This window comes from Erinaceus europaeus, chromosome 10, assembly GCF_950295315.1.
Source record: "Erinaceus europaeus chromosome 10, mEriEur2.1, whole genome shotgun sequence".
Taxonomy (NCBI): Eukaryota; Metazoa; Chordata; class Mammalia; order Eulipotyphla; family Erinaceidae; genus Erinaceus; species Erinaceus europaeus.
In genome coordinates, this window is record NC_080171.1 from 115,924,997 (window position 1) to 115,951,344 (window position 26,348).

General features: G+C 43.2%; 1 protein-coding gene across 7 annotated transcripts in view; it reads right to left on the reverse strand.

Moving 5' to 3' along the window:
- Nucleotides 1–5,135: 5,135 nt before the first annotated feature.
- Nucleotides 5,136–26,348, reverse strand: part of CEP192 (centrosomal protein 192) — a 105,064-nt gene continuing 83,851 nt past the window's right edge. For all 7 annotated transcript variants that reach the window (XM_060200621.1, XM_060200624.1, XM_060200626.1 and 4 more), the window contains 10 exons: nt 26,021–26,144; nt 23,416–23,521; nt 22,512–22,719; nt 19,468–19,547; nt 17,498–17,593; nt 14,311–14,430; nt 13,824–13,945; nt 9,761–9,890; nt 9,252–9,310; nt 5,136–5,570 (listed from right to left, as the gene is read on the reverse strand). In XM_060200621.1, coding sequence (XP_060056604.1) covers nt 5,429–5,570; nt 9,252–9,310; nt 9,761–9,890; nt 13,824–13,945; nt 14,311–14,430; nt 17,498–17,593; nt 19,468–19,547; nt 22,512–22,719; nt 23,416–23,521; nt 26,021–26,144 — 1,187 coding nt within the window. In that variant the 3' untranslated portion in view covers nt 5,136–5,428. The remainder of the gene's footprint in view (nt 5,571–9,251; nt 9,311–9,760; nt 9,891–13,823; nt 13,946–14,310; nt 14,431–17,497; nt 17,594–19,467; nt 19,548–22,511; nt 22,720–23,415; nt 23,522–26,020; nt 26,145–26,348) is intronic.

Consider the following 26,348-nt stretch of genomic DNA (forward strand, 5'->3'; position numbering starts at 1 on the left):
AAAATCTCAATCGATCTCCCCTTCCACACACACACTGGATAGGACAGAGGGAAATTAAGAGGGGAGGGGAAAATAGAGGAGAAAGATCGACACCTGCAGATCTGCTTTACTGCTTGTGAAGTGACGCCCCTGCAGGTGGGGAGGTAGGGACTCAACCCGGGATCCCGGAGTGGGTCCTTTCACTTTTTACTATGTGCGCTTAACCTGGTGAGCCACTGCCTGGCTCCCTCTGTTTCTCTATCTTCCTCCTCCATCTCAATTTCTTTCTGTCCTGTAGGGTTTCGTCGTGGGGGAAGAAAGAAGAGACCAGGAATCTGTGGCAGAGCGGGAACACAAATCTTTATTCATATGGGCGCCCCAGAATTGGGTGTGTGAACAGGGGTGTGTGAACAAGTGGTGAAGCAGGTCTGCAGTGTCTGTCTTTCTCTCCCCCTCTCCATTTCTCTCTGTCCTACCCAACAACAACAATAATAACAACAAGGGCAACAAAAGGGAATAAATATTTTTTTTTAAAAAAAAAACTATGTAAAAAGGAGAAATGTCACTTAGGGCAAAAAAATAATAATAATAATAATAAGCCCACATTTGTGAGAGGCCAATTTAATTCTGCCCAGGGCTTCCAGTTCATATATATATGTATTTTTTTTTCAATATAAAATTATCCCTACCTCAGAGCTTAGTTGAAGAATAAGAGCAGATGCCCTCTTACCCAGTTTCATTTCTGGACTAATTAAATCAGTAATGAGGTACATTAATTGTCACTGAACTCTACAGAGCTTTATGTCTTGCCTGTTGTATGTCTTGCCAGGTTGACAAGCAGGCTGAATGCACCAGTCCAGCTGGGACCTGCAGATCTGTGACCTGAGCTGCTTTACAACCATAAAGAATCGAACTCTTAAAAGCCACATATAGGGCATTGGGCGGTGCCTCACCAGGTTAAGCCACATAGTATGAAGCACAAGGACCTGTGCAAGGATGCCGGTTCAAGTCCCCAGCTCCCCACCTGCAGGGGGGTTGCTTCATAAGTGGTGACGCAGGTCTGCAGGTGTCTGTCTTCTTTCCCTCCGTCTTCCCAGTTTCTGTCCTACCCCAAAAAGGGGGGGGGGTGGCACAAGAAGTGGTGGATTTGTAGTGTTGGCAAGCTCCAGCAACTAGAGGGAAAAAAAGCCACATACATTCATACTACGTTTTCCTCTCATTAGTTCAAGAAAATTTCTATTATTTGCAACTGGGTATTCAAATCAGAAGAAAAAAAAAAATTAAATCCCACTTCTAGTCTTCACAGCACCACAATCCACCTATCTGTCCCTGGAGACTGTGGCAAGAAAAAGGCCTGTTCTGTGTCCCCTTGGCCTCCCCACCAAGACCACTGAGGCTGTGTATACACGGCATACATAGGAAGCACTCAATAAAATGGCTCATTACTACTATGAGTAACAGTCTACAGGAGATGGGTGAATACTAGGTAAGAACTCTCGGGGGAGCTTGGGATGATATGTACTGGGAGTGGCGAGAAGGGATGAGTGGGATATTTGGGTGGGCAGTGAAAAGTGACCGGAGCACGTCGGGGAGTTGGTTACCTTATCTGCACGAGGCACTGGCTGGGCCTGGGGAGGCAGTGAACAAGCAGTGAACAGGGACTTTTTATTTATGTAATGGGTTTAGTAATGTTCAACAAGACCGTAGGATAAGAGGGATACAATTCCATACAATTCCCACCACTAGAGTTCTGTATCCCACCCCTCCATCGGAAGCTTTCCTAGGAACATGGACCCAGGATCATTTTGGGGTGCAGAAGGTGGAAAGTCTGGCTTCTGGAATTACTTCTCTGCTGGACATGGGTGTTGACAGGTCGATTCATACTCCCAGCCTGGCCTTATCTTTTCTTAGTGGGGCAGGACTCTGGGGAGAACACATTGGTGAGGTCATCTGCCCAGTGAAGTCAGGTTGATGTCATGGTTGCACCTGCAATTTGGTGGCTGGAAAGCATTAAGATATAAAGCAGAAGAAATTGTTAATCAGGAACCTACAGGTAAGAATATAGCAGATGGGAATTGGGTCTTCATGTGGAAAAGATCTAGGAAATGTTATTTTAGGTATATTCCAAAGGGCCCATGACTTTGCTAATTTTTGCCTGAACCCAACAGCCAACATACAGATGGGCTAAAGGTATATTGTCTGGGGGGATGGTGTCAGACTTGGAAATAGGACTAGAAAAGCTGGACCAGGGAAGAAAGTAGCTTCAAAATATGGGAAAAGTATATAAATACCATTAACTGTAGGCCCCATCGATCTGATCTGGGGCCCATATTCAGCACAGGAGCCTGTGTGACCTCTGCATCCCTGTAGGTCTGAGTTCCATTTTGTAGTTATAGCTAGGAACATTCCAGGCTGCATCCAATTCAGGACCAGTCTTCCTTGAGTGGCAGAGTATGTTGACCCAGCCTCCCTTTGGGGAGTGGGGCAGTCCCTACCACTGTTGTTTCACCTTCAGGGCAAGGTCCTGTAGAGGCCCACAAAAAGGTCCATAAGACTGTTCCTGATGGAGATGACCAGCAATGGTGGAGAGAAGCATCCTTTAGAGGTCTAGGCCCATCACACCTATGTGGAATCCCAGGCTTCCCTGACTAGGGGCCCAGGTGATGGGGGGTGTCTTGGTAGTGACCAAGAGAGACATCATTAAAGCATGCTGGCCTCTTGCCCTTATTCAGCTTTTGTAGTCCTGACTTGGTCTGACAAGGTTAGCCTTAGGGTGGCAGACGGAAGTGAAATAGGAAATAGGTGAGGAGGGTATCTAGGTCTACATAGAACTATTAAGTACTTTATGGTATCTTTTTTATGTCTTTTTTTTTTTTAAAGATTTTATTTATTAATGAGAAAGATAGGAGAGAAAGAACCAGACATCACTCTGATACATGTGCTGCCAGGGATTGAACTCGGGACCTCATGCTTGAAAGTCTAGTGCTTTTAGTCACTGTGCCACCTCCCAGACCACCTTTTTTAAAAAAATTATTTACTTATTCCCTTTTGTTGCCCTTGTTTTATTGTTGTAGTTATTATTGTTGTTGTTATTGATGTCATTGTTATTGGATAAGACAGAGAGAAATGGAGAGAGGAGGGGAAGACAGAGAGGGGGAGAGAAAGACAGACACCTGCAGACCTGCTTGTGAAGTGACTCCCCTGCAGGTGGGGAGTCGGGGGCTTGAACCGGGATCCTTACTCCGGTCTTTGCGCTTTGCACCATGTGTGCTTAACCCGCTGCGCTACCACTTGACTCCCTCTTTTTTATGTCTTTATACTTGCTTGCTGCACTTGCTGAGTACAGCAAACTATTGTGTACTTTTACTTTAAGGTGTATATTTTTCTCTGACTTATGGATGCATGTGCACATGTGCTCTATCTCACGGGCCCTGGCCTATATCCAGACTCTGTGTTTTGTTAGGAAGTGCGCCACCCATAATGGAATCAAGGAGTCCTATGAGTTAGGAAAGGTCTCACCAGAGCAATGGAGTTGAAGGGTTGACATTCCATGCTTGGCGTCTCTGGATAATAGTCCAAAGTGAAACATGTTGAGATGGTACTGGCTGCATTGATTTGGTTGAGATCCTTTTTATAAAACAGTTATCAATATTTTATGAAGATTGCCAAATGCAGATTCAAGTGGGCAGTCACTTCATGTTTAGTGTACAAAATCTAGAACTGAAGTAGGGCAATATAAATCAAAGTAACAAGTGTTTGATTTCTTTTTTTTCTTTAATTGCCACTAGGGTAATCACTGGGGCTTGGTGCCTGCATGAAGAATCCTCTGCTTCTAGGGGCCATTTTTTTCTCCTTGATTTTTTTCAGATAGAGAAACTGAGAGGGTTGGGGGAAGTAGGGAGAAAGAGAGACACCTGCAGCCCTGCTTCACTGCTTGTGAAGCCTTTCCCCTGCAGGTGGGGACCAGGGTTCTTATGTACATTATATTAATGTGTGGGTTCTACCAGGTGCACCACTGCCCAGCCCCAGTTGTTCAACCTCTGAGAAACATTTTCACAAACTGAACTTGTAAAATAATTTCAGGAGCAAGAGAAAAATGAGGTGAAAGAGAAAAGAAGGAATTAGCTTTTCTCTCTCTCTTTTTTTTTTTTTTTTGCCTCCAGGGTTATTGCTGGGGCTCGATGCCTGAACTCAAATCCACTGCTCCTGGAGGCTTCCCCCTCATTTTTGTTACCCTTGTTGTTTATTATTATTATTATTGCTGTTGTTATTGCTGTCACTATTGTTGGATAGGACAGAGAGAAATTGAGAGACAGAGGACAGAGGGAGAGAGAAAGACAGACACCCCCAGACCTGCTTCATCACTTGTAAAGTGATCCCCTGCAGGTGGGGAGCTGAAGGCTCGAACCGGGATCCTTATGTAGGTCCTTGCACTTTGCACCATGTGCACTTAACCCACTGCACTACTGCCCAACCCCCAGAATTAGCTTTTCTACCTCAAGTTTACAATTACTGGGGCTTTACATTGGTACTGGGTCTAAGTCATCTAGACAGTTTTTTACACAGTCTTTCTGCTCCATCAATTACCTGTGATCAGCTCCATCCCACAACAGATGCTCAGCAGTCTAGGATTCTGTTGCTTCAGTGGAAAAAGCCATTAGCAGGGCTTAGAAACGTCATTAGGAAAACGCACTAGTAATGGTTCAGGTGTGATTAAGAACCAAACTCCTTCTGGGTAAGACCGGGTAGCCATGCCACCGTCTATACCTCCTGTCTTGCTAGAGCTCAAGATGCCACCACAGGAGAGGTCTCTGTCCCCTTAAACCCAGTGCCTCTGTCCCTGTGTCCCAATGGCGTCCCTGCTTGCAGTGTCCCTTCTATGCTAGACTCCAGAGTGCTGCTCTGACTAGCTTTCATGATAAAACATACTATCTATTGCACAGGAAGGAGGACTTCCTCTAACCTGGAGGAAAACCATTTCTTTCAAAGTGACCTTTCCTTTTCACTCTGGACAATTAGATAAAAAACAGAAGGCATTTCCTAAAGGAAAAGGAACTGTAATGAAGGAGAAAAACATGGGACAGACCCAGGAGTTTTGAAATAATTAGCAGAATAAAGCAACATTCTGATTTCTGTGACAGCATGAAAATGACATGCTTTGTGAAAATTAACTTTATTTCTAGATATGCCACATTAAAATGTAGATATAATTTATTCAGAATATCATAATCAGTGTAAAAATAGAACTCTTTTCTCTCCTATAAAAGTTAAGTACATTACTATAGATTGATACATGATATTTTAGTCTGGTCTTCAGTGCTAGCTTCTCAAAACAAACTCTAACTATACATATACTATTTATCATACAAAATATATACAGAAGCATAGTTGTAGTGCAGAAAAATGAAGTCACCAATATATAACCTCTGTGATATACACAAAATGTATTCTAGTTAGTTTTTCCAATAGCTTCACCAATTAGTCGAATAGCAACGCTCTTGCCTTCATCTGTTTGAATAACTAGCAAAGCTTCAAATTTGCCCGCTGACTTTGGTTTGAATTGCACAGGCATGTTGATGTAGTGCTGGGCTCTGGAAGAGAAAGAAATGTCAGCACACTGTCTGCTAGAGGGCTCAGTCAGTTCTTGATGAAAGAGCTCTGTCAAGTTACGGCCAGCTTGAACTTTGTGGCCAGGGGAGGGCCACAGGGGAAGAGTACAGGGCTGCAAGCACAGGGTCCTCACTTTGTTCATGGGCAGGGCACCATAAGTACATCTTTTAAAATATTAGTTCCTTGGAACTGTTTGTAAGACTTAATAGGAACTCTGCTGGTTCTCTTTGGGAGGTGGGAGGATAAGGATACAGAATTTTGGGGGGTCGGGCGGTAGCGCAGCAGGTCGGGTGCACATGGCACAAAGCGCAAGGACCCTTAGGGATCCCGGTTCGAGCCCCCGGCTCCCCACCTGCAGGAGAGTCGCTTCACAGGTGGTGAAGCAGGTCTGCAGGTGTCTTTCTCTCCCCGTCTTCCTCTCCTCTCTCCATTTCTCTCTGTCCTATCCAACAATGGATAGCATCAACAATGACACTAATAGCCATAACTAGGCTACAACAAGGGCAACAAAAGGGGAAAAAAATGGCCTCCAGGAGCAGTGAATTCATGGTACAGACACTGAGCCCCAGCAGTAACCCTGGAGGCAAAAGAAAGAAAAAAAAAAAAAAAGAATTTTGGTGGTGGGTGTGGTACTACATACTTTAATCTTAGAATCTTTTTTTTTTTAAAAAGATTTATTTATTTGTTGATGAGAAAGATAAGAGGAGAGAAAGAACCAGACATCACTCTGGTACATGTGCTGTCGGGGATTGAACTCAGGACCTCATGCTTGACAGTCCAGTGCTTTATCCACTGTGCCACCTCCCACACCATGAAATCTTAGAATCTTATAACAAACTATTTAATAACATACAAAAAAATTAGTTCTTTGGATGAGGGAGATAACAATAATGACTATGTAAAGAGACTCTCATACTTGAGGCTCTAAAGTCTCAAGTTAAATTCCCTGCATCACCATAAGCCAGAGCTCAGCAGTGCACTGGCCTCTCTCTGTGTGTGTCTTTCTCTTTCATTAAAATAAAAGAGATGGGAGCCCGGCAGTAGCACAGCGGGTTAAGCGCAGGTGGCGCAAAGCGCAAGAACCTGCGCAGGTATCCCGGTTCAAGCCCCCGGCTCCCTACCTGCAGGGGAGTCGCTTCACAAGCAGTGAAGCAGGTCTGCAGGTGTCTGTCTTTCTCTCCCCCTCTCTGTCTTCCCCTCCTCTCTCCATTTCTCTCTGTCCGATCCAACAACGACAACAACAATAATAACTACAACAATAAAACAACAAGAGCAACAAAAGAGAATAAATAAACATTAAAAAAAAAGAGATAAAATATGGGGGCCGGGTGGTAGTGCAGCGGGTTAAGCGCACATGGCGCAAAACACAAGTACCTGCGTAAGGACTGGCTCAAGGATCCCGGTTCAAGCCCCCGGCTCCCCACCTGCAGGGAGGTTGCTTCACAAGTGATAAAGCAGGTCTGCAGGTGTCTTTCTCTCTCTCTCTGTCTTCCCCTCCTGTCTCCATTTCTCTCTGTCCTGGCCAACAGCAACGACGGCAGTAAGGACAATAATAATAATAGCAACAACAATGATAAACAATAAGGACAAAAAAAGGGAAAAAAATAGCCTCCAGGAGCAGTGGATTTGTAGTGTACACATTAAACCCCAGTGATAACCCTGGAGGCAAGAAAAAAAAAAGAGAGAGAGAGAAAAAATCAGCTCTCTGCTTTCAGTCCTTTTTAGGAAAGAAGTGGGAACAAATGCTTTATTTCACTGAAAACAAATTAGTTCTTATTTTCTTAAGACCACTCTTTCATTGGGGGGGAGGGTGCTGGGACTTCAAGTCTATGTAATCCACTGTTCCCAGTAGACTTAAAAAAGAAGAAAAAAACAAACTTTTAATTTCAGAGAGAGAGAGAGATTGAGAGGAGACTGAGGGAGCGACAGAGGAGAGACATCGCAGCGCCCCCATCGTGGACGCAGCCGTGACACACAATGCTCCCATGCGGTGCTGGGGCTCAAGCCTGGGTTGGTCCTTGTGTACAGCAGTGTGTGTGTTCTACCTGGCAAGCTCTCTCCTGGCCTTGAGACTATTATTTAAATAAAAATAGTGGGGGGGGGGCATACCTGGTTGAGTGCACAAGGACTCAGGTTCAAGCCCCCAGTCCCCACCTGCAGGGGGAAAGCTTTACAAGTGGTAAAAGCTTTATCTATCTCCCCCTTACCTCTTGACTTCTGGCCGTCTCTACCCAATAACTAAGCAGAGACAATTAAAAGCAGTACTGGGTGCTGGGGAGACAGAATAAAGGTTATACAAAAAAGCTTTTCATGCCTGGGGTACCCAAGGTCCCAGATTCAATCGCTTGCACAACCATAAACCAGAGTTGAGCAGAGCTCTGTTGAGATAGAAAGATGGAAGGAAGGAAGGGAGGAAGAAAGGAAGGGAAAAAATGGAAGGAGGGAGAGAGGGAGAAAGGAAGAAAGAATATTGGGAGGGGCCTGGACAGTGGTTCTCCTGGTAGAGCACCCACTTTGCAATGCATGAGGACCTTGGCTCAAGCCCCTAAGCACCACAACGGAGCACCATGCAACAGGGGAAGCTTCATCAGCGGTGAAGCAGTGCTGTGATGCTTCTTCTCTCTCTCACCCTTTCCCCTTCATCCTCTATGTGGAGAGGAAAAAAAAATCTACTGGGAGTGACAGAATCCTGCAGGCAGGCACCAAGTCCCAGTAAACCCCTGGAAGCAAGGGAGGGTGGTGGGTGGAGAAGCAGTTTTGGGGTCAGAGTGATAGCTCAGAGGGTCGGACAGATGCCTTGCCAAGTACACAGGCCAGCCGGGAGCCTCGGCACCACACAGGCAGTGCCACCACCCTGGAAGAAGCCCCGGTGGCAGGGTGTCTTTGTCTGTCTGAACAAAAACTGGGGTGGAATGGAAGAATGAGATAAATATAAATATGTAGAAACATATTTATTCATCATGCGCAAGCCAGGATGACGTCATTTAAAGTGTCTTTTAAAGTGAAATGTAGTTTTCTGGTCGGGAGGTGGTGCATGAGGTCCTGAGTTCAATCCTTGGCAGCACATGTACCAGAGTGATATCTGGTTCTTTCTCTCTCTTCTCCTCTTTCTCATTAATAAATAAGTGAGAAAAAAAAAAAAAAACACCAGAACCAAATAAAAAAACAAGAAAAGAAAAAGAAAAGTGAAATGCACAGAACCCCCGCACCACAGTACAGTAGGCCAGAGCTTCGCGGTGCTCTGGTGTTTCACTCTCTGCGACTCTCTCAAAAATAAGTAAAATTAAAAAAAAAAAAAAAAAAAAAAAAAGGTAGTTTCTTCTCCCAAAACCAAGTAAGTCACTTCATCTCTTAGTCTCACCTCAGAGCTACATTTTTTAAAGTCTAACACTCAGAACTCATGTTCCAGTGTTAACCCAGCTGAAACTCAGTGCAGTCTTAGCTTCTGGGTACACAATGGCACAGTGGGCTAGAGATTTAGAAAACAGATTAAAAAGTTCAAAGTCTTTTTTGTTTTCTGGATATAACTGGTAACATCTAACACACACGTCATATATTTCAAAGTTTGAAGTGTCTGCCTCAAAGTACAGTATACTTTATTTTTCCATATGAAAGGTATACCTGCACAAGGATGAGAATATTTTGATTTATGATGAACTCACCTCAAAGAATATTTTGAATGTCTGACGTAGAAAGGCTCTCTGGGACTTAAAAACTTCAGCTGGAATTTAAAACAAAGGGCTTTATGAACTTTTACAAGCTAGATATTTGAATATAATTAAAACATAACATTTTATAAAAGTATCACCACAAATCATGAGATGATATAAAACAGAAAATGCTCATGTGATGACAGCGTGTAAGGTAATTTAAACATTCATTTTACTCTAGCTTTGACTAAACATTATCAGGATATATTCAGTGTGACAGAAGAACAAAAATCAAAAAGGCAGAAATAAAAAAAACCAATGCTAAATATTTTCAAACTCACATAGAGGAACAAAAACTTTGTGAATTTTTTTTAATTACAGTTTTATATTAAGGCAATTATAAAATCATATCACACTGTAGATTTAACCTATAAAATAAGCTTCTGATAATCAGAAAAATGCTTAGCTAGTAGCTGAATACGTTCATATTTTTTAAGCCCCCAGTAGTACTTTCAACTTACCAAGTGTGTAATAAAGGAATTATTTCTCAGATTAACTTTTAATGTTCTTGACTCCCCAACTCTAGTTGGCAGAAACTGATACACATCTTCCGGGGCGTAAACTCCACGGTGAGTCAAGTCAAGCTGCTTACTTCAGAAAAAAAAGTTTAAATGTCAGCCATTTAAAACCCAGAGAAACGTAAACTATTTTTACTCATTAAACTATGGTGTGCTACTGTGTATTCTCTCAAAACCTAGCTTAGAATGCTGAAGTAGGGAGATCAGGCACAGGGGGTTAAGTGCACGTGGCGCAAAGTGCAAGGACCAGTGTAAGGATCCCAGTTCAAGTCCCCGGCTCCACTCCTGCAGGGCAGCCACTTCACAAGCGGTGAAGCAGGTCTGCAGGTGTCTGTCTTTCTCTCCCCCTCTCTGTCTTCCCCTCCTCTCTCCATTTCTCTCTGTCCTATCTAACAATGACGACATCAATAACAACAATAACCACAACAACGATAACACAACAAGGGCAACAAAAGGGAAAAAAATAGCCTCCAGGAGCAAGTGTGCAAGCACGGAGCCCCAGCAATAATCCTGGAGGCAAAAAAAAAAAAAAAAACTGAAGTAGAAAAAAAAAAAAAAGCAATGTAGGGACTAGGCAGTGGTGCACCTGGTTAAGTACACACATTACAGTGTGCAAGGACCTGGGTTCAAACCCCTGGTCCCCCCTGTAGGGGGAAAGTTTCACAAGTGGTGAAGCAGGACTGCAGGTGTCTCTATCTCCCTCTCCCCTTTTAATTTCTCTGTCTCTAGCCAATAATAAATTCAAAAAAGGTTTTAAAAAACCTTAAAGAAGGGAGTCCGGTGGCAGCGCAACAGGTTAAGCGCACGTGGCGCGAAGCACAAGGACCGGAGTAAGGATCCCAGTTTGAGCCCCCGACCCCCCCACCTGCAGGGGAGTCGCTTCACAGGCAGTGAAGCAGGTCTGCAGGTGCCTGTCTCTCTCTCCCCCTGTCTTCCCCTCCTCTCTCCATTTCTCTCTGTCCTATCCAACAACAATGACATCAGTACCAACAACAAGGGCAACAAAAGGGAGTATTAAAAAAACCCCAAAAAACCTTAAAGAAAAAAAGGAAAGAAAAAGAAAAGCTGAAGCAGTAGTACATTTTCTTTCTTTTTTTATATTTATTTTTCCTTTTGTTGCCTTTGTTGTTTTTTTATTGTTATTGTTATTATTATTGCTGTTATTGATCTTGTCATTGTTAGATAGGAAGGAAGGAAGGAAGGAAGGAAGGAAGGAAGGAAGGAAGGAAGGAAGGAAGGAAGATGCATCCAGGAAGCCAAGGCAAGAACTAGTGCTGCTACACGCTCTGAGTAGTTTATATCCCTCTGAAGATGAAGCTCACTGAGTGGAATGTATTGAGGTGGGAGGACTGCCTTCAGGCCAGCTGGCTAAGAGACAGTAAGGAGGAAGGGGATGCAGGTGGTGCCTACCTTAATGGATCAGCAGGCAGCCTGGCACCCTTGAAAGTATACTCCTGGGAGTCGAGCGGTAGCTCAAGGACTGGCGTAAGGATCCGGGTTCGAGCCCCCAGCTCCCCACCTGCAGGGGAGTCGCTCCACAGGCAGTGAAGCTGGTCTGCGGGTGTCTGTCTCTCTCTCCCCCTGTCTTCCCCTCCTCTCTCCATTTCTCTCTGTCCTATCCAACAACAATGACATCAGTACCAACAACAAGGGCAACAAAAGGGAGTATTAAAAAAACCCCAAAAAACCTTAAAGAAAAAAAGGAAAGAAAAAGAAAAGCTGAAGCAGTAGTACATTTTCTTTCTTTTTTTATATTTATTTTTCCTTCCCTCCCTCCCTGTCTGTGCAGACTCACTTCTTTTTCTTTACCTCTAGGGTGACCCTAAGATATGGAGGACTGCAAACAGCACACTTTCCTGAAGCCATCCCATCCTGGGTGAGTCAGTGGCCTTACAGACACGACCTCGACCTCCTGACTTGTCTTCGGCTCAGACTGAGCCTTGGGGCAAACTACCTAATTTATCAATCAACTTCCTCTAGCTATCTGGAGATAGCTTCATCTGTACAAATCCAAACAAGACTTGTGATCTTTCTCTTCAAAACTTGTGCTCCCTTTATAATTTCTCCACAAGGAATGGTACCTGAGTCTCATCTCTCATAGATCTTTATCCCATCCAATACGGAGTCCTTCCTTCTTCTGTATACACATCAAACCTTCCCATTTCTTTCCCTCTCCCTTGACCCTACCTAAGTCTTAGACTGCCTCTGGCTTGCTTTACCATTTCTGCTTGTCTCTTCCAAAGCAGACATACAAGCAGAATGGTATTTCTAGAAACATTCAGATCATGTCTTCAACAGCTTCCAGGCCTTTGCTCGGCACCACAAGCAGTGTGTGGTCTGCAGTCTGGCCACCTCCCTCTAGTCCTGCCTCGCCTCTCCTCTCTCTCTCTCTCTCTCTCTCTCTCTCTCTCTCTCTCTCTCGTTCTCAGCTGTGAGCTTGTGGGCTGCTTTTGTTTCATCAAGATTCAACAAGTCCCATCACCCAAGCCCTTATACAGCAGAACCTTTCTTGATCCTCTTTCCTGAGGCCACTTAGTCATCAGCAGCAACTTAAGAGATCACTTTACAGGGAGGCCCAGAGAGGCTGGACAAAACCCTAAGTACCATCATGTTTCCTCATCTACTGTCCCTGAGTTATAATCAAGATCGCCAGCATCTGTGATGTGGATCCTGGTACAGAAGGGGAGACAGTCTGCTTATTGCAAACTGTGTAGTGAACACCCAGAAGTATGAAATGAGCAGGAAGGAACTAGCAGGATGGTGTGGTGACTTCTAGCTTCTGACAAATAAATTATTTACTCTTATGAAATGAGCAAATTCATATTAAATTCAGCAGCTAGTTGATCTTATAATCATTTCCCCCCGGCCTAAGTTAGATCTAGACAATAGTTAATTAGTAGTTATAAAAGTGCTTTATTAGATAAAACATTTAAGTATCATCATTAAAACTGCTTGCGTAAAACATACACCTAAAATATTCATACACTGAGGAAATGTCAGACAGTACAACTATTCTGATGAAACCACTGACCTTTTCTTTTAAAGTTAAGTGCATGCTTAGCATTTGATGCAGCAATTCTGTGAGGTACTTTCATTCAAAAGAAATTAAAACACATGCCACAAAAATACACATACAAAAACCTTCATCTGTAATTGCTCCAAATTAGCAGTCACCCAAATCTTCAATTTCTCCTCTCACTCTCTCTCTTTTTTCTCTGTGGGCCTTACAGAGAGCCTTGTACATGAGTTATTTTTCCACTAATGTCCACTCCTTTATTCAGGCAGAGAGAAAGAGACAGACAGTACCACTGAAGCTTACTCTAGTACCAAAGCACCTCCCATGTAGTGCCAGAGGAGGGCAGACAGCTCTCTCGAAGGCGCAAGTCTCATCAATTTGTGTAACAGAATACTAAGCAGTAAAAAGAACAGAAACGACAGGTACCCTCAGTCACATAAATCAATCCCCAAGAACACTGTTCTTATCACTGGGGCTTTTTGCGCCGCTCTCAACACACTCTTTTATTTCCTCTCTACGTTTCCATATCATATATAGGAGAGAGCAGCAGAGGGGAGAGAGACAGACGAGAGAGAAGAGAGACCACAGTGTCACCGCACGGCTTGTGATGCTTTGCCTGTGCATGGTACTCCCATGTGGTTCTTGGGGTCCAAACCCAAGTCCTTGCTCGTGGTGAAGTGTGCACTTTACTGGGTGAACTAGCTCCCAAAAAATCTGTTATGTGAGAGACGTCAAACAGAGTTCACATGTATAAGAACTTCACGTCAGACTCATCTATGGTGATAAGACTAGAATAAAATGAGCCTTGGGAGGAGGGGCGAGCTGACTGCAAAGGGACATTAAGGGCTAATAACAACATTCCCCATCTTTCCTGGAGTGACAATGCATATAAACTCACATCAAGTTATTGAGCATCTTATTGAATGAAATTATACCTCAATCAAGTAATGGAGAAGTATCTGTAAGAATGAAAAAACAGTAGCACCATACCCAGGTATCATAGCAGAAGCCTCTGGTGCATCTCGTCTTCGAGGCTTAACTAGATTATCTATTTTAACGAGCGTGTTTGTGGAAATGGATGAATTTTCAGTCTCATTTTCTGCTTTGACACTCTGTATAAAACAAACAAAAAAAAATCACAGATTAAAAGAGGAGAAACAAATACTCTAGGAAATATAATAATATTTACTTACCTGAATTCTGTTTATTATTATAAAAATGATACTCTGATCATTAAATCACAAATGCTTACACCATATACTGTCAGTTTTTCTTTCAAACAAAATTTTCCCTGATCAGGGCACATGCAGACTTCTCAGAGCCAAATCAGACCTCAAACACACCAAGCAACAGAAACAGTGAAAAAGTTAAGACGGATTTATGAGATTGGAATAGACAGTAAAATATTCAAGCTAGCTTTTCAAATCAGTTTCATTTAATCTACACATGAAGCAATTAAATTCAGTGTAATACTCACTTGTCCAGAGAGCTGAAATCTCAAGGTATGTTTCATGTGACTCTCTTTAACAGGGTGACATTCAACATCCCAAAACTGGGCATAATCTCCTTTATCTCTGGGTAAAAATGTGATGGAAACCTATGAAATAATACACCCAGGAGACAAATTGAGACCCTGAACCTTAAACGAATGTGGTCATATTGTCAACTCTAAGTGTTGATGTGAGGAAATTAATGGGAAAAATGGTTTCGCACTGGCTAGTCTTGCTACTAATGCAAAAGTAATTTGAACAATTTTATTTCTAATGGGCTACATAATACACAGGTATTCCAAATACATCTTATTTATGACTTTATATAAACGTGTGAATGTTTCATTAGAAGAGATCACATAAATATCCTAGAACCCTAAATGAGGAAGGTCCAACCCCAGAAATAAACTCAGTATTTCAGTGAAGTGCTGTGGAACCCTCTGCTGGCCAGCTGGTGAAGAGCTATGGACTACTTGAAGAGGCCTGAAAGGACAGACAGATGTCAAGGGAGGGTGGACAGCATGAGCTAAAAAGGCACGCTGCTCCAATTACTGTCAGAATGTCATCAAAACCAGTATCCTGGTTATGTAAACAACCTGTGAAAAGTTCAGCAATTATAGGACATTTAAAAGTAGTATTTCAGGGCTGGTGGTGGTACACCTGGTTCAGCGCCCATATTACAATGCACAAGGACGGGGTTCAAGTGCCTGGTCCCCCCACCTGCAGGGGGAAAGCTTTGCAACTGGTTGCGGGTATCTCTCTCCCTATCAACCCCTTTCCTCTTGATTTTCTTTTCTTTATTGAGGGGGTTGCTGGTTTATAGCCACTAGTAAAATACACCAGTTGGCATGTGTGTAACATTTCTGTTTTCCACATAACAATTCAACCCCTACTAGGTCCTCCTCTGCCATCACGTTCCAGGACCTGAACCCTCACCCCCACCCAGAGTCCTTTACTTTGGTGCAATATACCAATTTTTTAATTATTTATTTTTTAACTTCATTTTATTTGATAGGACAGAGAGAAGTTTAGAGGGAAATAGGCAGGGAGAGATACAGAGCCATTTGCAGACCTGTTTCATTGTTTGTGAAGCTTTCCCCTTGTAAGTGGGGACTAAGGGCTTGAACTCAGGTCCTTGTGCACTTAAACAGGTGTGCCACCACCTGGCCCCATACATCTTAATTTTTTTAAGGCCTATTTTATTTTACTTTTTATCTATTCAATTTTTTGGATAGATACCTGCAGACCTACTTCACCAGTTGTGAAGCGACCCCCTGCAGGTGGGGAGTGGGCGGGCTCAAACTGGGATCCTTATGCGGGTCCTTGTGCTTCATGCCATGTGCGTTTAACTCACTGCACTACCACCCAACCCTCCCTTTTATTATTTTTTTTAACCAGAGCATTGCTCAGCTCTGACTTATGGTGATTCAAGGGATTGAGCAGCTTGGCGATACGAGAATCCGGCATGAAGCCCAGCCAGTCTATCTTGGCGTTACTCTCGATCGCACTCTGTCATTTCACGAACATCTCATAAAAACTGCAGCAAAGGTGGGCGTGAGGAATAACATCATTGCAAGACTGGCCAGCTCCTCATGGGGTGCGAGCGCTTCCACACTGCGATCATCATCTCTGGCATTATGCTATTCCACTGCAGAATACTGTGCCCCAGTATGGTTCCGTAGCCCCCATGTCCACTTGGTCGATTCCAAATTATATTCCTCCATGAGGATCATTTCTGGAACCATCCGTTCCACCCCGGTTCCATGGCTGCCAGTTCTTAGCAACATCGCCCCGCCAGATATTCGTCGGGATGCGGCATCATCTAAGTTCATTTCCCATGTCTACGCTTGACCAGACCTGCCAATATACGCGGATATCTTCGCCCACCCTGTCCAACGCTTGACGTCTCGTCACCCAATCTGGTCCCCTACGCCTACACTGAACTTCTCTGTTCCAGACTGTTGGAAACAGAGCTGGCAGTCAGCTGAGGTAAAGAACAAACACCTCATCACAGACCCCTGCGAGCGTCAACCCGGCTTTGACCTAGCACGTTATGATTGGGCCCTCCTCAATCGCTATGGAACAGGCCATGGCCGGTGCGCCGCTATGTTCCATCGCTGGGGAGCCAGAGACCTGAACTGCCCCTGCGGCTCCAGACAGACTATGACCCACATAGTCAACGACTGCCACCTCTCCAGATTCAAAGGAGGTCTCGAAACTTGACATCAGGCTCCACCTGACGCTGTTGACTGGCTACGGAAGAAGGGCAAACGCTAGAAGAAGAAGAGGGATTGAACCTGGGACTTTGGAGCCTTAGGCTTGAGAGTCGCTTTGCATAACCATTATGCTATCTACCCCCGCCCAGTCTTAATTTTTAATAATGCATTTTCGTTGCTTTTTAAAAGACTGTTTTGATTTTGATTATTATGGGGCTCTTGCATTTTTTATCAGTTTGCTCATTTATTTTTTTTTTAATTATCTCTATTTATTTATTGACTCCAGACAGCCAGAAATCAAGAGGTAAAGAGGGTGATAGAGAGGGAGAGACAGAGAGACACCTGCAATACTGCTTCACCACTTGCAAAGCCTTCCCCCTGTAGGTGGGAGACCGAGGCTTGAACCTGGGTCATTGCGCACCGTAACATGTGTGCTCAACCAGGTGCGACACCACCCTGCCCCAGTTTGCTAATTTCTTAAAAAGCTAAAACAATGAACATACACCCCAATCACACAGGATTATGACTGGCATTGTGCTGAGTCAGTAGATCAACTCAGGGAGCACCACTGTTTGCATATTAAGTCTTCTACTGGGTGAGTACAATATGTTTCTTCTGATCTTTTTTTCTATTTCTTCCCCCCCCCTTTTTTTTGGGGGAGCTACTTTTCTTGGTTTTGAGTGATGTATCTGTCTCCTGTTCTGTTGCTTTGCCTTTAATGCGTGAGAAATGCTTAGATTAGATTGTAAATCAACCATGTCACTAAGTATGGTGATTTTTTTCACAGTAAGCTCCTCTGCCAAAGGAAGCAGAGCTCACCAACATTACTGGCTGCCTCTGTTGAGGAGTCTGGCTATAGACACCACTGACCTAGGTGAAACATTATACTCCAAGTGAAAACAGACACACTCCTTGATAAAAACCAGCTGGTCAAAGAAAAAAAAAAGTCGTAGCTCACCTTTTGAGCACCATGGCTTTCCAACACACCAGAAATAGGAGAACATCTAAACGCTGCGTAGGTAGCTCTAAAAACGTCTCCATTTTCATTAACTCTCTACAAAAAGATCATTTTAAGTAATCAAATATAAAAAGTCACAAACCAATTTCACAGTGACATCATTATCTTTGTGATACAAAAGCCAGCCTTGTGCTAGGAGTATGGGTCTACCTGCCAATGTCCGTGTCCAGCGGAGAAGCAATTACAGAAGCTAGACTCCCACTTTCTGTAGTCCATAATTTTTTTTGGTGCATATTCCCAGAGGGGGATAGATGTTAGGGGAAGAGGGCTCTGAACTCTAATTTCATCAGGACCCAGAAAGAGAGAGAGAGAGAGAGAAGAAAAAAAAGGGGGAGAAGGAAGAACATTCCGAAGTAGTAGACGTGACTTAAAAAGGGAGAAGGCAGGACCACATGGTATTTTAACATTTTATGCCATACTAGTTCTTTACTTCACTGCATTAGGCCTAGGACCACCTTTTTTTGAACACATTCTCGTTATTATTGCTGAAAGCTATTATTAACACACAAAATAGATGGCAGTGAGATCACACTGTTGTAAACAAGACATAGACAACATGTCCATTCAGGCAGTGCCCACTGCTAGAGACTATTCATAGTGTGTAGTGAGCTGACACTCATTGGCAAATACCATTTAATTCGCCACTCCTGTGTTAGCCACATGAGCTGAAAACTTGCAACAGCGCTCAGAATACAGGAGAGGAAAATGTGTGTGTGTGTGTGTGTGCAACACAGTGTTTTATGATTCTTAGAATAATTTTTATATAACTTTTCCAAACAACTTACTGCAGATTAAAATCGGTGCTGTAGGAAACATGAAATGGAACACACATATTTTAACCTATATACTCTATTTCAGCACTCAAGACTACCTTTCTCACTCTGGAAAAAGGAATGGGCATATTTCACTCCAACCTACAGAGAAAAATCATGCAAATTATTTTGTGGAACAAAAACTTAATAGACTCTATTCATGATTCAGTTTTTTATGAATACTGCATGAGATCCTGATTTTTTTCTGCCCAGAAAAGAGATCACAGAGAACATGGGGAGCTTCAGAGAATGGGATGCAGAGTAGCCAGAAAAGCAACCTGCAACATATGTGAACAGCAGCAGGACTAAGAACACTGAAAGAAAACACAGGAAATCTTTGGTTTTTTGTTTTCTTTTCCCCCTCTTCTAACATACCCCCAAACCTTGAAGCCAAGGACTCAAGTCTTTGGAAGCTGCATTCGGAGGTAAGCCCCCATCTGAGAGAAAGAACCTTTAAGACCAGATTCCACAAGTAAACTGGACCTCAGATTCCATCAGGGAAAAAAGAAAAAGTTTCCTGTGAAATAGCTTTGACGCTAGAATCAGAAAAGGGAGCCACAGCTGTATTAGAATCAGCAATGCGCCCCAGGACACATACAGAAGGCTACCTAGCCCAGCTGGTGTGGACCTGCTCAAACTGGCTGCGTAGACAGTGAGGACTAGCTTTTGGTCCCTAGAGAATATCCAGGAGTGGACTGTGGGCACAGCTGAGGAGTGAGTTCTAGTGAACTGCTTATTGGTCAGTCTTACTGGAGTCTGAAAACAGTACAAGTGTGCATGGCCTTGATTGGTCCTGAACTGCAGTTCAGGTCAAAGGCAACCAGACAGGCTGTTGCTTCTTGAAACAAGCAGGTAGCCGCACCCTTAACACAGGCCTGCAGCCCCACCCACTCACACCTGAAGCAGGGACATGCAAAAAAAAGGGCACTTTGGAAAATGGGGGAAGCCTCATCGAACCAGAAAACTGAGAAATCTTATACACATACAACAACTCTATTTATTGTAAATCATTAGCTTTACCAATAGAAATATTTTTTAAAAGAATGCTCCTTAAAGCTTAAACATTACAATGAATACTTTTGCCCAACTGTTACTAACCTTGACGTAAGGTGGAGCTAAAGATGACAGATGCCACTTCACTTCTGTGTTACCATGATTCTCAAGTTCCAAATGGCTTTCTGAAAGGAACACAGACATAGGAACTCAAAACTAGCGCAGGTTAAGTGAACAGACTACCGTAGAATTACTATGATTACTGCATCACAGGGTAAACTATAGCCAATAGTTAGGTCACTACAGAGTGCAACAGGAACTAAAGTATTTTTTTTAATTTAAAAAAAAATAATCTTTATTGGGGGAGTTAGACGATAGTGCAGTGGATTAAGCCACGTAGCGCAAAGTGCAAGGACTGGCTTAGGGATCTCGGTTCGAGCCCCCGGATCCCCACATGCAGGGGAGTCGATTCACAGGCGGTGAAGCAGGTCTGCAGGTGTCTATCTTTCTCTCCCCCTCTCTGACTTCCCCTCCTCTCTCCACTTCTCTCTGTCCTATCTAACAATGACAATATCATCAACAACAACTACAACAGTAAAACAACAAGGGCAACAAAAGGAAATAAATATTTTTTTAAAATCTTTATTTATTGGATAGATGGCCAGAAATCAAGAGGGTAGGGGAAGAGGACTAAAATATTTTTTGACAAAATCGATCTAATAAGCTACTGTGGATTTACCAAATACAGTTACTGAAGGGCTTTACCCAGGGAGGAATTAGATGATTTATATTTCCACAATGTAAGAAATAATGTTTATTGTGTAGGAAAGAGATTGCAAGGGGGTCAGGGTAGAAGAGTCTTATAAGACATGAGTGTCGTAGTTCAGCTGAGAGATGATAAATAGGATAACCTGCATCAAGTTTGCAGGCGGAAGAAAAGTTAATAGGCAAATGCGGGCTCTAACATGAAGACAGACTTCCAAAGATTTGCTGCTGATGGACTGAACGTGAGAAGGAAGCTGCAGTCAACATCCAGAGATTTGACTTCTCCAAACAGACAGAGATGTTAGCACTCAGTGACATGGGTAAGGCTGGAGGAGAAGCAGGGTTCGTAGGCAGAAGAAGGGTCTGTCTTTGTGGGGTGTCCATTGCAGATGCGAAAGTGGTTTGGCTGACTGAGTACATCTGGCACATAGCAAGAGCAGAGAGCAGGAAAGTGACGCAGGCCAGATGTTAAAAGCTGGGAGAAGTGGTCAGCAGTAGAATGCAGGAAGGAATATGTGAGGCAGGGAAAACAAGGGAGTTCATGCCTTTCTAGGTGACTCACTGCATGTTTCGCTCTCTTCTATCTTTACAATAAACCCACTCTTTATCAGAAATAGAGTGCAAGGGGGAGTCGGGCGGTGGCGCAGCGGGTTAAGCGCACGTGGCGCAAAGCGCAGGGACCGGCGTAAGGATCCCGGTTCGAGCCCCCGGCTCCCCACCTGCAGGGGAGTCGCTTCACGGGCGGTGAAGCAGGTCTGCAGGTGTCTGTCTTTCTCTCCCCTCTCTCTCTGTCTTCCCCTCCTCTCTCCATTTCTCTCTGTCCTATCCAACAACAAAGCAACGTCAACAATGGCAATAATAACCGCAACGAGGCTGCAACAACTAGGGCAACAAAAAGGGGGGAAAATGGCCTCCAGGAGCGGTGGATTCATGGTGCAGGCACCGAGCCCAGCAATAACCCTGGAGGGAAAAAAAAAAAAAAAAAGAAATAGAGTGGAAGGAAGGGAGAGAGAGAAAGAAAGAGAGAGGAGAGATGGAGAGAGAGATAATGGACGAAGAGTGTATATTAGGAAAAGGAAATATTCTAAGGAAGAGGGACTGGTTGACATTGACATTTTGGGGAGGTCAAATGAATAAAACCAAAAAACATTTGACAATGCATTCAGCCAATGAGCTTTATGGGAGCAGGAGAAAGAGCAGGAGCAGGGCGTGGTGGCAGTTACAGGTAACGAACGCTCTGAGGAAAGAAAAGTAAGGGGCCAAAAGTAAGGGCTATTGAAGTGAATACGAAGATTCCAAACAGAAGGGTTAGTTTGTGATGGAAACAGAGGTCTTATATCTAATTTAGCAGCTTTATTTTTTATTTCTGGCCCCCACCCTCCATAAAGACTGAGAGACACAGTGGTAGAGAAGCAGAGAATGAAACAGACCACAGCACTGAAGCTTCCTTCAGTGCACCAAGGGAGGACTGGACCCTAGAGGACACAGACGGCAAAGCAGAACACTATCCAAGTGAGCTATTTTGCCAGCCCATTTTATGTTTTCAATGATGTATGGAGCAAAGGTAAGAGCTGGAAAGAATGAGAGCAGAAGTAGGGAGGGAAGAGAATTCAGAGCAAAGGGGGCCAAGCAGTGGCGCACCTGCTTACTATGCACACATTACAGTGTGCAAGGACCCAGGTTCAAGCCTCTGGTCCCCACCTGTGGGGGGGGGGAGCTTCACAAGTGATGAAGCAGGGCTGCAGATGTCTCTCTGTCTCTTTTCCTCCCTATCTCCCTCCCTCTCAATTGCTGACTGAGCCTCAACATGATAATATGGGAGCTTTGGCACAAAAAAAAAAAAATCATCTCAGGACCTCTGAGGAGCATTAGCAACAGAGTGCCAAAAGATGTGAATACAGTGCTAAATTCTTTACATATGTTGCCTCATCTATTCCCAAAAACACCCTGCAGAGGACTGATTACCATGGACACTTGCAAGCAGAGAAACAGAGCAGGTGAATTTAGCCTCTCTAGTTAGTGCTACAAAGTCTTATCAGTAAATAACAGAGCCAGGTTGCAACCCAGCATCTTTCCTCTTTAGCTACTAACTTAGTAACTCTGGTCAAAGATCTAATGAGTTTGGGAAGTTGGTTCTGACCATCAAATAAAACCTACGATATTTCTGAAATAGTTATCAAATACCCAGGTTTCACAGTTTATTCATTTTAGGCTCCTCCAAATGCAGCCAGCCTGTCCCAGAAATAACTGCCATAATTGGACACCCCATCCCCCACCTAAATAGAAGGAAATCTGGTCCCTATCACTAACTAGGGTTAACTCAGAAGAAAGCATTAGCTTCAATATAGCAGGCATTTGGGATGATGTAATCTGTGATGAAATACCTGAAGTTTCACCGGGTTCTGTGGCAGGAAATGTAATAGTCTTATTTCTTATTTCGACTTTAGTGGAAGGTGGTTTTGTCATTGGTTTTGCCAGATGATGAACTACAGGATCAGATTCTTGAGACTGAATTCCCAATGGAATGGATGACAAGTGAGTGAGAAGTTCCTTTTGGGCTAAGTCTTCTCGAATTTGAACTTTCACCATTTTCTGAAATGAGTCAAAAAAAAGGAGTTAGATACAAATGTAGCTATTATTTTAAAAAGAAACAACCTATGGCTGGGGAGACAGCATAATGGTTAAAGGCTATACTGTAAACCTGAGGCTCCGAGGTCCTAGGTTCAATCCCCAGAACCACCATAAACCAGAGTGAGCAGTATTGTGGGCTGTCTCTCTCTGGCTTTCTCTTTGTGTCTCTATCTCATTAAAATAAAATTAAAAATAAATCTTATTTACTTAAAAAAATAATAAAAAGAAAAGAAAACTAAAAAAAGAGACAGCTTCTATTTTAAAATCACGGAAGATAAAAGTAATGTCAAATGATTGGAAGAGATGCATTTATACCTGGATCACATCGATGTCAAAGTAAATCTTTGATGTTTCTCCCTTCTCCTCCCCTCTCTAAACTCCTTTTATTCCAAAGCAAATTTTACACATTGACAGTAGCTTTTTGGTCCCATGCACACTCTTGTCTTCCTTCCACCCTCAAATTCTGGCGACTGGGTGAAATTCCACTCAGATCACTACTGGAAAAACTCTATATCAAGAGGATTAGTTCAAAAGTCTAGTAGAGTTGAAAGATATCTTCATTTAGTTTCCAAAGTTTAAATACTAAGGGAGATTATGGACTTTGACACTTAAGATACAAAATAAGAGAAAACTCCTTTAATTTTTTTTTTTTAATACCTTTTGTCCATCGTCACAGTGAATATAGATGAAACCACTCCATGGGAACATTGACTGTTTTGTGGACAAGGAGGAATTGGGACTCACAAGAATTTGTAACTTACTCCTAAAAAAAAAAGAAAAGAAAATTAATGTCCTATAATTGTTTAAATATTAAATAAATATTTTACAATTCTTAAAATAATTGTAGTTACTATTCTGCCAATGAGTGACCATTTTATTATTGGTCAGGAAACAAAAGAGAGAGCAGAGGTGAGCTTCCCCATAAATCTCATTTTGCCTCAATCTAGCTGAGTAACAAAAAGACAAGTGGCAAGAACCCAAGGACCTAACGACAAAAACTCCTGTGAAAAGAGATCACAATAGAAATGCTATTTTAGTGGCCCAGGAGGTGGTGCAGTGGATAAAGCGCTTGACTCTCAAGCATGAGGTCCTGAGTTCAAGCCCTGGCAGCAGATGTACCAGAGTGATGTCTGGTTCTTTCTCTCTCTCCTCCTATCTTTCTCATCAATCAATAAATAAAATCTTAAAAAAAAAAAAAGAAATGCTATTTTAAAAGCAATTTACATTCCCACCAACAATGTCACAGTTCCTTTTCCCCTTCAGCCTCTCCAATGTCTTTTTTTCCCCAACCTTTATTTATTTATTGGACAGACAGTCAGAAATTCAGAAGGAAGGAGGGAGGGAGAGAGAGAAAGAGAGAGAGAGAGAGCAAGAGCGAGAGCGAGAGAGAGACAAGAGACACCTTACAAAGCTTTCCCCCTGCAGGTGGGGACTGGAGGTTCGAATCTGGGTCCTTATTCATCAGAGCATGTGTGCTCAACCAGGCGTGCAATCACCCAGCCCCTCCAATGTCTTTTTTCCAATATATGACATTCTTATAGGTGTAAAGTGGTGTCAAAATTCGGACTCGGTTCGATGTTTTGCACCAAAGCAAAGGACTCTGGTGAAGGAGGGAAAGAGACAGTCTGAAGGGACACTGGGGCCCTGGTGTGTATCTTCGACATCTATCAAGGGGGAAATGAGAGGCTGTACCTATGTGTTAAAGGCTATACTGTAAACCATTAACCCCCCATCTGAAAAAAAAAAAAAAATCACAAAGCAAAATGATTTTCCATTGCTAATAGCTAAATACATGGGGAGATGTAAAAAGTTCTTTGCAGAAAATCTGCCCCATCATTTCCCTATTTTTTCAGTCACTAAATAGTAACTATTTAATCTAACGCTTCGGACCTAGAAGTGCTTCCATATGTGTCCTAAACATAGCCTAGCTCAGTCTTAAGTCGAGTTAACAGTCCATCATTTGGTACAAGTAAACATCACGTTCTTCTGCACAATTGCTAACCCTAAGTATGAAGCGACTTCCGTATTAATGTGAATGTTCTGTGACTCGGGGGAAGCCCACCAAAGGCCACAGAGCTGTGCTTCATCTCACATCCACAATTAAGCGGCACACGGAGGGCAGCTGCTTGCCAACAGTTATTTGACCGCCAGAGACTTCCTCCTATTTTCACTTATTCTTTTCTTTAAATTTTTTTTATTCTTTATTTTTTCGATAGAAACAGCCTGAAATCAAGAAGGAAGAGGGAGAGAGACAGAGAGACACCTGCAGCCCTGCTTCACCACTTGTGAAGCTTCCCCCTGCAGGTGGGGCCCGGTGGGGCTTGAACCTGGGTCCTTGCGCACTGTAATGTGTGCACTCAACCAGCTGCACCACTACCTGGACCCATTCTTTTTTTTTTTGAAATTTATTTATTTATGAGAAAGATAAGAGGAGAGAAAGAACCAGACATCACTCTGGTACATGTGCTGCCGGGGACTGACCCTGGGACATCATGGTTGAGAATCCAATGCTTTGTCCACCACGCCACTTCCCAGACCGCATTTTCAGTTATTCTTTATGGGAAGTGGCAAGTTAGGTTAAAGATCAGATCTAGTAAAAGTCCAGAAGCTCTGTCTTAAAATAACCTCTGGGCAAAACCAGCAGCACACTAGTCAAATTCAAGGAAAAGCAATGCAGAACCAGCTGGTTTTTCTCATCACATGCTCAACTGCATTCCTTGCTTCTTACTGTCATAAGCAGAGTTACCACATAAAAGACTCGGATGTCTCCCATCTCCCATCCAGGAAATCTCTGCCACCTCACACATCTTTCTTCACCATTCAGATGACTTCCTAACTGGGTGTGGGCATGGTCTTTATTCTCCTAAGCCATGTGAGTCCTGAACTCACTGTAGTCCTAAAACCGCAAACAGCACTCCATACAGGGTAAGCAAACTGCAAAACACTACAGGGGGCCAGGTGGTGGCGCACCTGGTTAAGAGTTCACATTATAGTGGGCAAGGACCCAGGTTCAAGTCCCTGGCCCCCACCTGAAGATGGGAAAGCTTCACAAGTGGTGAAGCAGGGCTGCAGGTGTCTCTCTGTTTCTCTCCCTCTCTCCCTCCTCCTCCCCTCTCAATTCCTGTTTCTATCCAGTAAGGACTAAAAAAGATAAAAAAAAAAAAAATTCTCCAGAGTCCATTAAAGGGGCTTGCCATGTGACCGACAGTTCTTCACTGTGTTAGCATCTGAGCTACCTCCAGGATGAAGAAGTCATACTTACTCTGGGGCAATAAACCCATGTTGTGGAGTCACTGTAAGACAGTGTGCTGGCCAGTACAGTTCAAATTTCAGTAATCTGACAGAATTATTGAAAATCTGGAAACGTCCAGTTTTTGCCAGGTCACCTAGAAAACCCAACAGATAAAATTCTACCTATGTTTAGCACTAGGGAAAGCGACAAATGTTAATAAACAGCAAAAATGAATTCCAAACAAATAAACTAGTCTAGCAATTTACTTTGCTTTTTCCTAACTGCCAGATTATAGGAATTTCAAAATCCTACTAAAGCAAGACTATTTTGGTTATTACTCCAGATAATTACAAAGATA